This window comes from Neolamprologus brichardi, chromosome 5 (genome assembly GCF_056152115.1).
Source record: "Neolamprologus brichardi isolate AB-2024 chromosome 5, ASM5615211v1, whole genome shotgun sequence".
Taxonomy (NCBI): Eukaryota; Metazoa; Chordata; class Actinopteri; order Cichliformes; family Cichlidae; genus Neolamprologus; species Neolamprologus brichardi.
Genome location: NC_142108.1, coordinates 15,594,589 through 15,611,129, shown reverse-complemented (window position 1 = coordinate 15,611,129; position 16,541 = coordinate 15,594,589). Strand labels below are relative to the sequence as shown.

The 16,541-nt window shown below is 39.2% G+C and overlaps 2 protein-coding genes across 5 annotated transcripts in view; one reads left to right on the top strand and one right to left on the bottom strand.

Annotated features, from left to right (window-relative positions):
• Positions 1-3,866, top strand: part of LOC102778475 (AMP deaminase 2-like) — a 34,607-nt gene extending 30,741 nt beyond the window's left edge. For all 4 annotated transcript variants that reach the window (XM_087840755.1, XM_087840754.1, XM_087840753.1 and 1 more), the window contains one exon: positions 619-3,866. In XM_087840755.1, coding sequence (XP_087696881.1) covers positions 619-834 — 216 coding nt within the window. In that variant the 3' untranslated portion in view covers positions 835-3,866. The remainder of the gene's footprint in view (positions 1-618) is intronic.
• Positions 3,867-4,231: 365 nt separating this feature from the next.
• Positions 4,232-12,298, bottom strand: eps8l3a (EPS8 signaling adaptor L3a). The gene is made up of 18 exons (XM_035914772.2): positions 12,198-12,298; positions 12,008-12,081; positions 11,659-11,723; positions 11,409-11,567; positions 10,420-10,569; positions 10,257-10,321; positions 10,077-10,168; positions 9,862-9,974; positions 9,607-9,721; positions 9,013-9,086; positions 8,839-8,913; positions 7,681-7,826; positions 7,357-7,573; positions 7,246-7,271; positions 7,076-7,172; positions 6,878-6,985; positions 6,287-6,372; positions 4,232-4,466 (listed from the first exon to the last, which is right to left on the bottom strand). The coding sequence occupies exons 1-18, from the start codon at positions 12,296-12,298 to the stop codon at positions 4,232-4,234; spliced, it is 1,998 nt and encodes a 665-aa protein (XP_035770665.2).
• Positions 12,299-16,541: the final 4,243 nt, after the last annotated feature.

Sequence of the window (16,541 nt, the reverse complement as noted above, 5' to 3'; positions counted from 1 at the left end):
CAATCCATTGCAAGTCATTAAAATATTGTAGTTTGATCATAAATAGTATCCTTTACAAGTTTTTTGTTGTGGAAACACTTTAAAAAAATCTTAAATGTATTGCTCAGCGTTAAATAATGTAACATTAGGTTAGAAATACATTGTTATATAATGTGGTGCAAGACTTCAAAAAATTAAAATCATTGTGGGCGCCACTTTGGCTCAGTGGGTAAGCAGGTGATCACATGCCAGAGGGCAGAAGTGAACTTGAGTCTGACCTTCTGCGTGTCCTCTCCTCTCTCCTCCCCACTTTCCTGTCCGTCTCCACTATCCAATAAAGGCAAAAATGCCAAAAAATAATGATCGTCCCACACAGACCAACTTGACAGTAATTAATAAATCTTGAAACAAATCTAAAGAAAAATGTAAAGAATTAAGAATAAATTAAAACATTCAGAGCGAGGTAGGGTGCAGGCACGATGGCCTACAGGCAAGTGGAAGTACAGTAGCTGAGCTCGACTGAGGAAACCCTGCAACAGAGCAAAACACACACACACAGAGCCACCACAAGATGGCGAAGCGCCATCACACACATACACTGAACATCAGTGTCAACTATATATTTTCCTCTCATTCCAGGCCAAAAGCTACTGGTTGGGTCCAAATTACGCTAAGGAGGGTTCTGAGAGCAACGACATCCGCCGCACCAATGTCCCGGACATCCGCGTGGCGTACCGAAGCGAGACGCTCACCGAGGAGCTTCAGCTCATCACTCATGCTGTGCGCACGGACGAGCTGGACGCTATCGAGGAGGAGGACTCTCTCACCATGGGCTCTTTCCCGGGACGGCGTTGAAACCTGACAAAATGTAAAATCCCCAAACCCGTGGTCCACTCAGCATGACACTGAAGACATGTGCTGTGAGAGCAGCATAAAACACCACCACAACAATTGTACAAGTATGTCAGCTGCACAGCTATGAAAAAGCCAAGAATATAGTTCTGCCAGAACACTTAGGCTCCACTTACTTTAATGTTGCTGGGTGGGGGGGGGGACATCCAGCCATGTGTTATTTTATTTAAAGTTTCTCCAAATGTCCATTGTTTGCAATCTGAGTCAGTTCCATGAAGGTTTGCAGGGCCTGCCATCAGGGTTTTCTGAGATTGAACAGCAGGGAAACGTGTGGTGTATTCCTGTCCTGTCCATCAGATGGTCCCTGTGGTGTTTTCTATTAATTAGTAACATGCTTTCATAGTAGTAGCTGCAGTATTTACACTGACAACCAGCACATTTAAACCTCCCCTGTTTTGCTCAGCTTCTTCTATACTTAGTCATTCTGTTCTTTCATTTGATTACACACAAATGAAAAATTACTGATCTATTTTTGCAGGAATAACACGCTTTGAGTGTTGGTGGAGGTTGGACTTACCTGCACAACAAACTTTGACTAAACTAAATCATAGCTGTGTGTGTCTTGCTTGGTGTGGTTTTTAATCATATACTTGCTAAATTGCACTTTCTAGAATCGTTCTTCCATGATTCAGTCAGCACAGAAAGAAAAAAAACTCCACAGTCGAGAGGAGAGAAGCAGGTTGTTGCAAACATTCCTTGAAGCGAATGGGACTCTTTAAGCAGCGTACGAAGCGACCTCGTCAAAAATGATGAGATGTTTGTGTGCTGAAGGAGAGACACTGTAGATTTTAATCACAGCACAAAAAATGTGGATGAGTTCTCACTTTGACCTCACTGTGACCACGAACCCCCCTCTGTATGTCTTAGGGGCCCCGATCACTCTCATTCCTTTTACTAGACAGTCACAGAGGTTTTTCCCCTTTGCATGCAATGCACTGTACATATGCACCCAGCCAAGGTTTCACAGTGCCTTTTCATTTTTAGCTTTGAGCAGTGCATGCTCTCTTTCTCGCCTGCTTATTTTCCCTCAGTCGATAAACACTGAGCATATACGCGCTTCACACCGATTAGCTGAAACCACCTAGCTGCATGATCAGTGTAAAGTAGCTTTTACTTTGGCCTTTAGGAGGATCTATTACCGGTTCTGTGAGTATGTAGATGATTTTTTTTTTTATTTGCATGTCTGCATGATTAATGGATGGCAGGAGAGAATGAGACTGATGTTTACAGCAAGCTTTAGTGTAAAACATCTAAACTAATTCAGGGCTGCTGACCAGGTTTCAATCCAGAATCTGTTTTGTAATGTAGCAAGCAGGTTTGTATTCGGTTCTGTTCACCATGTACAAATTCACAAACCATGCTGGGACATGGTTAAGACATTTGCATGGTACTTGTAGCATTTTTTTTTTTACTTGACCCAAACCTGGTCAAAGCTGGTATCACCCACCTCGGGATTTTTGTAATATAACATCACACTGCCTGCCACTGGACCTCCCATCAAACTGCTAGCATACTTGTTAAACCCCAGTCGAGTAAGACTTGATGCCAAGACTAGAAGAGAACAAGTCAGAAAGTATCGGGCTTTATTTGAATAACCAGCTGTAAAGTATTAGGGTAGGAAAGTGTTTGCTTTAGAGGTGGTTAGGATAAAAACGGAGAATCTGTCATTTTTCAGCTATAAATTGTAGCTACACAAGTGGAGCTCCGTGGAAATGTCACTGTGGGAGTTTCTGTAAAGAGTGTATTTTTCAAAGGCAATACAAAGATGGGTAATTTTATCTAATTGATGATGGGTCCTCTTCTGTCCCTTCACTTCAATTTGTCTGTTTATTGCTTTTTGAATCTAAGTGGACACAGAGTGTCTGCTCTGCCTCTTTATTATTTCATTAGTCGTTATTCTTCACCTGTTTTTATTCCTGTGAACTCTCAGTATTTCAATGCAAATGTAACAGATAAAGTGTCAAAGTTGGTACTTTTTACTCTAAAGCCAAACGTCACCCCCAGCAGTGTCTGTGAACACTTTGGCCTTTGCACTTTTTCATTTGAACCAAAACACTGATGGATTTTACATCTACACTGACGTTAGCCTTTTACTTGCTCGTTTAATATTCAGTTTTGACTACTCTGTAACATTTTGCACTGTGATTATGGGAGTTTTTTTGATTACAGTTGCTCATGCTGCTACGGCATTTGTCATCTGAACCAACCCAAAACTTTTCCACCTGTTCGGTTTTTATCTGTTCACTTTTACATCTTGTTGTTTATTGTTTATTATGCTAATTATGTCCAACATATAGTACACCCTACCTCACAAATCATGTCTTTTTGGAGCCCAGCAGCAGTATTCAAGACTGCAACTGACAGCAATCAACTGCTGACATACTGAAAACTACATAAAAGTCCCATTATAGTTTGCATAGTTCAAATTAATATATTACTCATATAATTAATATATTGAAGCCAACCATCAGGAAAAAAGAAAAAGCAACAACTCCTTTTACTTCAGAAGCTCACGTTTCTGGTATTGTTGTATTAAAACCAATATTTCAATATATACCGGAGATTGAGCTCAGTAAATAGTAGCACATGAGGGTCAGAGAGAAAAAACGTGAAGTCGAGTAACACTAAGTGGGAGCCAACACAGAAACACAGCATATATTCAAAACATGGCGTTAACAGTTAACATGTTCGGCATCATTTACATTACTAACCTCATAGTGCTCTAAGTATTCTGATACTCAGTGTGTGTTTGTATTCAGCTGAGGTTTTTTTCTTTGTTTTTACAGCCATGTAACTGTGTAGACATTATTATTATTATCATTTTGATCATTTTTTAAATTCTGCCTGATTTTATTTCCATTAATCTGTAATCTGTAGCCTTATTGCTTGAGATGGACTGCCAGTGTTTTACAGATTCAGATACCTCTGAGGTTCACGTGTAATGACTCGACAACAAAATAAAGCATGTTAATTCACCCAGGTTGTGTCACACTTTTATTTACAGGTTATTCTGTGACAAATTACACTCCAACTTTTTATTACAGAGTTCAAGCGATTACTGATCTTATATTACACAAGACGACAACACGACTATATGTGTGTGTGTGTGTGTGTGTGTGTGTATGTATGCATGTATGCATGTATGTATGTATGTGTATATATATATATATATATATATTATTAGTAGCATATTTAATCGATTTCACACAAGACGTAAGTATGCACTGTAAACTCAAAGCTCAAAGTTTTCAGAGTCTGATCATCGGTGACCAGTTTTGGTCCTCTTCTGTCCCCTTTGATGTCCCGTCACTGGTCTCACTTAACTGGAAGCCTAAAGTGTTCACAAAAGACAGAGCAGAGTTGTCTGTGCTACATGCAGCATGCTTCTATAGAAACTCCACATGGATGGGAGAAGTGAGTGAAGCAGTGCTTTGTCACTTACAGCTAGCTGCGACCTGACTGCCTTTAACTGGAAGAAGACTCGGCCTCCTTCCTCAGGACACATCACCTTCAGCTCCTCTCTTGTCATGCCCAGAAGCGTAGTGCCGCTCACCACGCCGAGACAGCGTACAGTGCTGCAGGAGAAAAAATAACATGGATCTGTGTTTCTCACACTTTGGAAAACCTGCTTAGTGTGCAGCAGTACACACAACTGTGTCGTTATATACCTGCAGATTTATATAGCCAAGCTAAGTACCTCCCATGATTCACTAGCTTGCAGAGCCGCTTTTAGCAACAATAACATGAAGTGATCATTTTCTGTATGACTTTAACAGTCTCTCGTGTAATTATGGAGAACTTTTGGCCCACTCTTCTGTTAAGTTGTAGACATTGTCCATGCACAGCTCTTAAAGTACCACCACAGCATTTCAGTCAGTTGCAGGTCTGGACTTTGCATCAACGCCTGTATTTTTTCACTTTCAGTGATTCTGTTGTAGATTTGCTGCTGTGCTTGGGATCATTGTTGCATCACTCACTTTCAGCCAAACATGGTAGATGGCCTCACATTAGACTCTACAAATACTGTGGTACTCAGAGGATTTTGTGTCAGTTCAATGACTGCAACATACCCAGGGCCTGTGGCTGCCAATAAAACCTAAATCATCACCCCTCCATCAACGTGCTGTCGGGTGGTATGAGGTGTTTGTTTTTTGTGCTGATATGCTGTGTTTGGTTTTCCCAAATGTGGCCAAACATTTTGATCTCATTTGTCAAAAGGTCATTGTTACAGAAGTCTTGTAGTTTGTTCTTAGTGTAGCTTAGGCTTGGCAAACACAAACCATGCAGCCACGTTCTTTTTAGAGAGAAGAGGCTTTTTCCTGGCAATCCTTCCAAACAAGCCATAGTTGTTCAGTCTTTATGCTGTCAGGAACTTTTACATTTAACATGCTGAAGCCTGTAGAGTCTGAAAAGTGTGAGTCTTGGATTTTTTGTAGTTCCTCTGCATTGCATGGTCTGACCTTGGGTTGAAAAGTCTACTCCAGGGAAGATTGGAAAATCTTGAATGTTTTTCATTTGCGAAAAATCTTTCTCACCGTAGAGTGAAAGACTTGAAATTATTTGAAAATAAGATCATTGCTTATGTCTTGGCAATGCAAACTGCCAAGACTTCAGCTTTTATAGAGTTGCTCACACTTGCTGATGATCAGTTAAGTCAGTCATGTGCATTTGATTAGCAGCACCTGGATAATACTTACTGCTTCCATAGAGATTAAGAGGGTAAAGGAGAACTCCGATTTTCACACGGAGCTTCTGCTTTTTGGATTAAATACATAATAACACAGTGCAATCGGTAGCGTGGCTGAGCGGTCTAAGGTGCTGGATTAAGGCTCCGGTGTCTTTGGGGGCGTTGGTTTGAATCCCACCGCTGCCATGAATAGTTTTGGGGCTTGAGTAAGGTGCTGTCTCTACACACTACTCCCTGTGTGCTGGATTGGTAGCTGCCCACTGCTTACTGGTAGAATGGGTTAAATGCAGAGGACTAAGCAATTTCCTACAGGGTTAATGAAGTATACATTAATATGTCGTGTTTTGTTGTTCGGCTAAGGTTGTTTTTAATATTTATACTTAACAGACTGAAAAAAATGAATAAATAAAGCTGAAATGTATGAAAATTGTGATAATTTTGATAATTGATAACACTAATATTAATATGAAGGAGAACAGAGATGATTGCACATGTCACAGCAGGTTGATCATCCACATCTGAGACCATTTTTACTCTTTAACTGTTTGTCCACATTTGTCCCTCCTCCCTGATATTTCAGCTGATCTTTCTGACCTTCATGTTTCTTTTTATGCAGACACTGGATAGTAAATGCCAGAAACTAACACCAAGGTCACCCGCACAGCCAATTCATTACATTAGGGAGTGAAGAATTCTGGTTTTACTCACATTTTACTGAAGCCCTTGTCTTCGAGCCAGGCTTTCACTTCGCCAGGCTTGGACCTCTTTGTTAGGACAGGTGAGGCCACAATTTCCTTTGAAAATGGAACGATAATGTATTATTACTTTAAGTGTAAAGTAGTATTACTTTAATTAAGTATGAAAATAAAAATGCACATACAGCTTGCTATATAGTGTAAATTATATGATTATTAGTTTTTGCTCATGTCTGTTCCTGATTTATTTTGTAATTCTTGGTCTCTTTTACACAGTTGAAAGTTTTACTTCCTGTCTTTGTTGGGCTTTCTGCTTTGTTTTACACAAGTAAACATCAAATTAGAAGGGCAAAAACGCTCAGCAGTTACACATTACAAGTAATGTTTCTTGTATTTATAGTAAAATCCTAGTTTCCTGGAGTGTGGAGTAAAACAGGAATGGGATCATTCCCATTAGCACCTGTGGCTTTGCAAAAGTCTAATCCTACACAAACATGCTTTTTATTTCTTATCATTTGCGCTCGGAATAATTCAGTGTTTGTGTGTCTCTACAACACTGAGTTTAATGTGAACTGTAACGTGTTCGTGTCTGCTGAGTGGTAACCTCTTCATCAGGTTGGTGATCATTATCGCTCAGGATATTACTGGGGACAAAGCCTTCCTCCCCTCTGTCATTCCTCACTTTCCACCACTGCTTGGACTTGTCCAGCAGCTGTAGGCACAAATAAAGCAAATATGGAGGCAGTTTGCAAAACAAATGCGAGTAGGGACAGAAAAATTGGATGAGTCACTTTGCTGATACCTGAACTATTTCTCCTTTTCTCACGGTGAGCTCTCTTTGGTTTCTTGAAATGAAGTCAGACTTCACACGCACTTCTCGCGGTTTTGGCTCCATTGAGCTGGGAAAAAAATCAAAATCAAAAACACTCACTTTGCACTGAATCATTGACTCCTTTGTGTGTTCGTGCGTACCGTGTAGGTTTCCAACTGGCATACGTCTGTGTGGAAGAAGAAAATGGCATTGATGTGAATTTCTGTGTTATTTATTTAAGTAACTAGAAGATACTTGAATGCTTCGTTTACCTGACTGGGTGCAGGTTGCCGATCCTCCTGCCTGGTCACAGGTTTACTGGGTGCAGGTTGTGGGCTCTTTGGTCTGGCCACAGATTTGGGTGCACTCCTCTGTCTGGTCAGAGGTGGAGTGGGGGGAGGTTCTGCAGTGACTTCAGGGGGCTGCCAGCCATCGAAGAACTGCGGGGTGTAGGTTGGGATGTCCTCATCATCTTCTGGCCACTGGGTACTGATAACAGTAAGAGTACATGTTTGATTGCCCTGCTGACATTTAACAGAACACTTTCTCGGCTGTAAACAAAAAGAAGTCAAAGTATAAGAGATGTCTTGTTACACCTGGGAATGTTCCAGGCATCTCCCAGAGACTGCCACAGCTCGTCCTCCTCCGTGGACGCCACTTCACTCATGAGACGGATACACTGAGGCGTCAGCAACGGCGCAATAATACTGGGCGGCAGAACCTCAGGACAGTGTGACACCACCTGATGAGGGCATTAACAATTAATGACAAATATAAGTCCAGTGGAATAGTGGTGTGCACAGCCCACCCTGAGCAGGTGGAAGGCTTGCTGAGATGACAGCAGAAGGTGTCTGTGCAGTTTAAAGTCCAGCCAGTGAGAAAATGAGAATCAAATCCCCAGTTAAGTTAATTCCCAGTGTTTAAACACTCATTAACAGTTCTTTATGTGACAGCATTTTTACAAAAGCCAAACGCAGAATATCAGCATGAACACCTCATAACAACTGTCAAGCACAGCGATGGAGGGGTGATGATTTGGGCTCATTTGGAGCCACAGGACCTGGAAACCAGTCACTGAAACAACCATGAACTGCTAAGTATTTTGAAGTCAAACATGAGGCCCTCTGTGTAACACTTCAAGCTTAAACTGGTTATAAGTAGGACCATGATCCCAAGCAGAGCAGCATATTTCAAACAGAACAGCTGTAAAAGAAAAGAATGGACGTGTTGCAACCTCCAAACTAACCCAACTGAAATGCTGTGGGGCTACCTTAAGAGAGCTGCGCATAAATGAAATGCCCACAACACTCAATTAACTGACACAACCCTGTAAAAAAGTGTGGGCCAGAATTTCATCACAGTGATGTGAGAGACTGATAAAGTCACAAAACAATTAGTGCTAAAAGTGGTTCTACAAGCTAATGAATCATGGGGTGCAGTCCTGTGAAAAAACGTCTTTTTAACTACGTTTCACAGTCAGGGTGCTTCAGTTTTGAAATGACCTGTGTGAGGAGAGAATTTTTTTTAGTCCTGCTTTTAAGCAGCTCTGTTACACGTGATTTTTTAAATGTCCTTGCTACCTTTCCTCAGATTTCTTCCTCACTCTAGACTATCATTAATTTAATCAATTTATGTTTTCTATTATATTTGTGATCGCGCACCTGTGTGCGTGTGGGTGTGTGTGTGTGTGAAGGTGGAAACAGTGCTGGGAAATTCTAAAGATGATGCCAAAAATGTTTTTAATAGTCACTTACGAATTTTAACGAGACAAAAAAGGAGTGGACAAATTCAGGAGCACTGGGATTGTTGATCTTTCCATTGAGCTCCCCCTGTCAAAGAAAGATGTCGCACATACTGTATGTTACACAGGAACAACACACAGACCCACAGCATGATGATATTGTGTTAATGGAAAAGGGGAAACAAACCAGCAGGTTTAAGCCAAATTTAATTTTATGGAGGCATTCTTCAAATTCTTCTTGAGAGGGCATGCTGTCCATGACTGAAAAATAAAAAACAAACAAAGATAAATAAGTAAAGTAAGTAAATAAATAAGTAAAGGCAATACATTTGTTTAAATACAGATTGTAGTCTTTGTAATTTTAGCCAGCCCACAGCAATCTACAGTTATGTAATGAATATAGACCAAAGCGGAAACTGACAGCTAAACTAAACTAACATCTAAAATTATATTTTTATTACTAAATTAAAAGACCTGCAATAGGTCTAGGCTGGAGGTTTCTTCCTGTTAAAAGGGAGTTTTTCCTTCCCACTGTCGCCATAGTGCTTACTCATAGAGGGTCCTCTGATTGTTGGGGTTTTCTCTGTTTTCTCTGTATTTTTGTGGGGTCTTTACCTTACAATATGAAGCACGCAACTGTTGCTGTGATTTGTTGCTACATAAATAACACTTAATTGAATTAAACTGAATTGAGTTAAACCAGGTGCTGCTGGAAGCTGTGAATTTCACACAATATGGGATTTTTTTTTCAAGTGTGCTTTTAAGTTTTGCGTAAAATGACCTTTCCCCTTTTGCTTCTTCTTCATCTTCTTCTTCTTCTTTGCATTTTTAGCTTCTGCTGCAGCTAATTGTCCCATGAAGATTTCGATGTCACTTAAAATATGATTCAACATATCCTGCAAGAAAGAAAAAAGCCACTGAGAAATTATTATTATTTTATTAAATTATTATTCTTCCCTCATCAGATGTTATTAAAGATGCTTTCTGATTTAAGCATGCAAAGAAGAAGCAAAAGATACTTCTAAAGAAAACTCACCACATTCCTGTCCAGCTCCGTGTATGAACGAGGTACGTCTTTACGCATGAAGGGCTCCTCATCCTCCTCCTCATCTTCAGGCAGTAACATTTCAGGATCATGCAAATGGTCTTCTATACGCACAACCACAAACAGATGAAAAAGAGGATGAATACGCCATCATCACACCAATAACCAGTGCATCAGTATCACCATGTATGCTGTCACAACCTTACCATAGTCAGGCTCACTCCACTGACACGCTGGTTCAGCTGCAGGCTCTGGCTCTCTGGGTGTAGGGATTACTGCAGGTTTCACTCCTTCATTTCTGATTTTTTTAAAAAAGGTGAGATACAGTTTCACGAAGAAAACTTTAATAAAGATTAAAGTGTATGGACACAGAAATTTTACAGTACTTGATGCCCGAATTCTGTCCCTGGCGTGCCAGTGCTAGTGAGAGATGTTTTTCAACATAGTCGGCCTGTAAAAAAACAGAAGAAAGAATTAGAAAATCACTTGCCCTTTGCTTTCGCTTGATATGAGTCATGATGGCAGCCATCTCGGCCAGTTTGCCCTCACCCTGACATCATCACACTGGAACATGAAGACAGTGTGGTTGTGTTTTTTCCTGGCCTGGACTGACACTGTGAGCAGAGAGTTAAACACCCCGGCGTTCAGCACAGCGTTGAACTCCTGGATGTCACTGAGAGGCATCGACTCCAGCTCGTCCTGAAAAAGCACAGTAGCAAGTACAAAGTCATCACAAAGGATGTTGTGTTGTTGATTCACATGTTTTTATAGCTTCTATCATTGCAGGATAAAAGTTTGAACATCATTAAACAGTACTGTGAAAACCTCTGGAGTCACAGCTCATGTTTTTATGTTTTGCTAGAGAAACTGAAAATAGGTAAATGAATGTATTAAAATGTTTAAAAAAAATAAACTGATATAGAGTACAAAAGCCAAAAACAAAGTCTGCATGATTCTAATGAACTTGAAAATTAATATTTCACATGAACACATTTATTCTTCAACACAGTCTGAACTCTCTTTGTTTTCCTTTGGGTTTTTTTAAGTAGTCTTCAGGAATAGTTCTTCATGAGTCACATTCAAAGCTCTTCTTAGGATGTTTCTGCCTTTTGTTCTGTTCTCTGTCAAAATAATCCCACACTGCTTCAATAATGTTGATGTTTGGGCAGGCGATGACTGATAATGATCCGCAGTGAGTTTCTTATCCAGGTATGTTTTTACTTTATTGGTTAGTGTGTCCTAATAAATAAATAAATCCTAATAAATAAATAAGGTTTTAAAGGGTTTTAAGGTAAAATGCTACTGGCAAATGTGCATTTTCCTCTTCCTGACATACACATGGTTGCCTCACCATGTTATTAGCCCTACCCAGAACTTTCAACCCGCCTGTATGACACATGACAGCGGGTCTGCATTTTACTGTACTTTTGATATCAGACATTTATGCAAATTGGCACAAATTTAATGAGATGATAACTCATCCAATTAACTCATTCCAGTTTAAATAGACTTTTTGTAAGCTGCGCTGTGGTTGTTACCTTGTTTTCAATGTCTGTGAGCATCATTTTGGTGCCTTGCACCTCCAATTGCATGTTCTGACCCCACACATGACCCATCTCCTCCAGCAGGTTCAAACGGTCCACACAGTCTGTGATGTTTTTCAGGTCCTTCCCGTCCAGGTCACAGGTGAACAGGTGCTGCGGCACAGAAGGATTAAAACAGAAGTTTGACACTATCCAGAGACACGTACATTTGGATGTATAATAGAAAATGTTCTTAATACTCCACCTCCACCCTGCACTGAAAGTTGCCCATCATCTTGTTTATTGATGCTGCATACTCCTGCCTCTGCACTGCTGAAACACAAAGCAGGTCTTTATGTTCTTTCACAAATACAATTAAAGGTGGAAGCATAATAATAATAATAATAATAATAATAATAATAATAATAATAATAATAATAATAATAATAATAACAATTGACAATTGAAATATTTAGGATGGAAAGGCAGCAATGACATAGTCAAATGATCAGTCGCATAAGGTCATAAAAGAAATAAATATCCAATAAGATAAATCAGAGTTATATATATGAAATTAAAACCTATTAGTACGTTTAACAGCAATGTTTACTTACAGTAAATCGATTTTGCACTTGGCCTCGACATATTTGAAAGCCGTGATGGCGCTTCATCCATCGTGGAATAACCACTGTCACAGAAAAACAGAAACTCAAATATAAACCTTTGAACCTTTGAATAAAATAAACAAATAAAGCAATCAGGCAATTGATTGTTGCCCAGATAAAAAATTGCCAGAATACATACTTGGACTGGAATGAGTCTGCATAGCTACTGGTATCACAGCCAAAGGGGCTGTTATTCCTGAACATGCTGACTGGACTCACCTGGAATATCACATGAATCATACACACGTCATACGTGAGTGGACTCACCCACCTGTATCTGAAATAAACCCATAAATCTCCCACTTTTACAAGTTTATTGTGTTAAGTCCGAGCTAATTAGAGGAATGAAAATTACATTAAAACGCAGAGAATTATAAACGGATCAAGAAATCAATCTTGTGGTAACACAGAAATGTGGTCAGTTACATCACAACTGCACACCTGCAGTGACACATGACCAAACACACTGAACACAACACATAAATATGATACAAATAAAACAACGTGCACTGTACATCTAACATCTATCTATCTATCTATCTACACATCAAAATAATTAAGGGAACACTTAAATCAGATCTTGATTAATGACATATGAAGAATACATGAGGTTCAAATCCTGACTGACATATGATGTGTAGTTGGTGGAAAAGTGGCGTAATGACAGTCAGTAGAAACCAAAATCATTAACCCTTTAAAAGTTTGGATTCAAAACCACACCACGAATTCATTTTAAATAATTATTCAAGTTTTCCCTTATTCTTTAAATTTTATTTTTAAAAGCATGTTTTTAAATTATGTTGATAGCCGTGAATAAAGAGAAGAACTAAGTCCAACCTTTCAGCAAGCCTTCGCCGTACATCGTTCAGAGAAACAATAAAGACATATTCAGTGTACTGCTGATATTGTCACCAATTCTTACCTTTTGTTGTTAGTTCCTTATGCGCTGTTTTTGCTTCCAATCAAACTCTGCTCATGTTTGAAACCCGCACTTTGTCGATGTACGGCTTAGACTTCCTCATCAGAGAGAAGGACAAAGTCCGGATCTGTGGAAGAGCCACCTGGATGAGGGCGTGAGATCTTTAGTGGTATCCCGTTTGAGCAAAGGTTACCAGATATCGTGGAAATCACCCTCCCATCAATAAATGCTACAGAGAAAACTTGATCAGCATTTTGCATTCTTTCCATTTGTAAATATTAAGATAAGATGACACCACTTTATTTTATTATTCTTTCATATCTGTTCAATAGTCTGCTGTTATGTAATCTGTATATCTGTTGTATTCTCTATACATAAATACATTTGGAGCTAAAGCTAAATGGGTACAAGTGAAACAAGGTTAAAAGAGAGAGAGAGAAGGAAATCTAAATACCGTTGTAGCACTTAAAGTCTCCCTTTTACATCTCCTTCCTTTAGCTTTAAATGCCCTGTTATAAATGTTCAAAAAGGATTATGACACCATCTACCTGGCTTGTTGGTTTTTATGTCCTCTTAGCAGATATCACAAAGCCAAACATTAACCAGACACAGCGTGTCACAGCGTCCAGTGTGAATGTATTTAGCTCAAATGATCTATGAAAACTTTACCAGATTGAGAATAATTTGTTCACCACATTTGCTTTAATTGCTTCTATACGACTGAGCTCATCCTTCCAGAAAGTAAACCGAGGAGCCTGCAGAAATCCTGCCTGCTGAACAGCAGGAAGTGGCTACTGTACCATGTCATTATTTTGGGATGGTTGTATTATAAACAATGTCTCGTTAAAGTTTTTCTACTTCGTATTGCCATTTTGCTGTATTTAAGAGGGAACTTTGCTCATTCAAGCCGCTAACTGGCAGAAGCTTTGCAGATTAAGATCTTCAAATCCAAAAATATGACAAATCATAAAAGCATGACGTTACACACCAGATTAAAATGAGCTTTTTTGTCACTATCCAAAGCAGCAATATTATTCAAAAGTGTAATACCTTAAGAAAATGTTGAGAAAAGTCTTGAGTCATCCCTCATTTCCTTAGTTTTTATTTCCAAGGAGCCAGAACTTTTTTATAGGTGGTTTTGAGTGATAGTTCTCCAGGCTTTCTGGCGATCTATCAAAGTTTTTCTTTAGAATTGGCTACTTTTTCACTCACTTTCAGTTCAGTCCTTGTTTGTGACCATTATCAGAAGAATGTTTTTGTTTGCAACGGTAATTAAGAAGTGAGTCATTCACACATTAAAAAGGCTCCTGAGTCAAGGGATGAATCGGTGTTGGGTCTACACATAACAGACAACTTGGCAAATTGTGTCTTTAGGCACTTTGTTATGAACAGCCTGAGACAAAAACATATAATTCTTTCCTAGAGGTGCTGTTTGCCCTTAGGCAAGGCAGATAACTGCTTAGAACCTCAGGCCAGTGAAGTGCCTCCAAGTGCTGACAGACTTCAAACAACAAAAATGGCATTAAAAAAGCAGACATGGAAAATGCTGAGTGGCTCACAATTGGTCATGGATTGGAGCTAAACATTATTGAAGCAATGTGGGATCCTGTTGACAGAGAACAGAACAAAAGGCTATCAACATCCAAATAAGAGCTTTGAATGTCCTTCAAGAAGCCTGAAGAACTATTCCTGAAGACTACTCAAAGAAATTACAGGAAATCTTGACTAAGAGAGTTCAAACGGTGCTGAAGAATATTAACTTTCAAGCTCATTCCAATTGTTTAGACTTTAGTTTTTCCTTCTGTGCTGTATTTCTATGTATAATTGCAAGTTTCAATAAATCTATTTCCCATCTTCGTCACAAAATATAAAGAAATGATAAGTGTGGCTGAGGTGTGATCCCTGACTCAGCTGCAGGGGAGGGGAGAGCAGATGTTGTTGGATGATGTTGGAGAGCAGAGGGCAGGAGAGGGCACAGCTGACTGGAAAGTTGGCTGCCATGTGTGCCAAGCCAGGAGTGTGCAATAAAAGCTAAACAAAACTGAAACATGGTGTGTTGGGTCAGAATCATTTACTGTACGTAGTTTAACACAATGCAGGGACTATATATAATAAAATCTCTTGTATTCAAAAGATTCAAATAGGGATGTGTCCAGGAAAGACAGGATTTTAAAGCAAACATGCTTCTCTTTCTTTGTCTGTTAGACAGGCATAAAAAATAATAATACATGTTTGATGAGCAAGTCATTTATTTTGTATGATTTTTAGTTGAACGCTTTTTTCTGACGAATATCAACATTTTCTCAGTCGAAGAAATAAAAAAAATGAGCGCTGGAAATTGACCACCTCAAAAATAAAGAGGATACACTGATCAGAGGCTCTGGCTGGAGGAACAGATGTTTGTCAGATTAACAGTTAAATTCATCACTGTCACATAGATTTGTGATACATTAAATTTTACATAATTTTTTAAAGGTTTCCAAGTGTAAGTGACTCAACAGACACACGTTCAGTGCCTGCTCTGTGACTTTAACACTACAGTGTGTTGTGCTGATCTCATGCTTGCTGTTGTTTAACTAAACCACTGGAGGTCAGCTATGTTTCATTGAGCACATTTATCATTTCTGGGGAGCTGATTTGCAATTAACTCAAATATCTCTCAACCTCCAGAATCAACAGCAAAAATAAACAACGTTTTAACAAAGTCTGTTTTTTTTATGAGCAGACATTCACATGTCAGACACCTGTTCATCTTCTTGTTAACATTAACATGTAATCAGCACATCACATGGCGGACACCCCATGCGATGAGATATGTACACATGATCACGATAACATGCTGAAGTTCACACTGAATATCAGAATAGGTTGAAAAAGGTGATTTAATAGATATGTATGTATATACTGTGAACACTATACAGATGAAATTTGAAAAATTAGAATATCATGCAAAAGTTCATTATTTCAGTAACTCAACTTAAAAGGTGAAAAAAATATATGATATAGATTGACAAAGAGAGATATTTCAAGCCTTTATTTGTTATGATTTTGCTGACTACGGCTTACAGCTTATGAAAACTCCAAATTCAAAAGCTCAGAAAATGTAAATATTGCGAAAAGGTTCAATATTGTAGGCTCAAAGTGTCACACTCTAATCAGCTAATTAATCCAAAACACCTGCAAAGGGTTCCTGAGCGTTTAAATGGTCTCTCAGTCTGGTTCAGTGAGAAGACTGCTGACCTGACTGCTGTGCAGAAAAACTATCATTGACACCCTCCATAAGAAGGGAAAGCCCCAAAAGGTAATTGCAAAAGAAGCTGGATGTTTCCAAAGTGCTGTATCAAAGCACATTAATAGAAAGTTACGTGGAAGGGAAAAGTGTGGAAGAACTGAACAACAAATATCAAAAGCATCTTACCTGGGCTAAAGGAAAAAAGAACTGGTCTGTTGCTCAGTGGTCCAAAGCCCTCTTTTCTGATGAGAGCAAATTTTGCATCTCATTTGGAAACCAAGGTCCCAGAGTCTGGAGGAAGAATGGAGAGGCACACAATCCAAGATGCTTGA

What these genes read in the sequence shown, in the direction of transcription:
- eps8l3a (XM_035914772.2), bottom strand. Translation starts at nt 12,298, where the DNA reads ATGATTCATGTGATATTCCAGGTGAGTCCAGTCAGCATGTTCAGGAAT. An exon ending in GTGGAGTGAGCCTGACTATG is followed by an intron (nt 9,975 to 10,076) that starts GTAAGGTTGTGA and finishes TTGTGCGTATAG; the next exon opens with AAGACCATTTGCATGATCCT. An exon ending in GGCAACCTGCACCCAGTCAG is followed by an intron (nt 7,272 to 7,356) that starts GTAAACGAAGCA and finishes TCTTCCACACAG; the next exon opens with ACGTATGCCAGTTGGAAACC.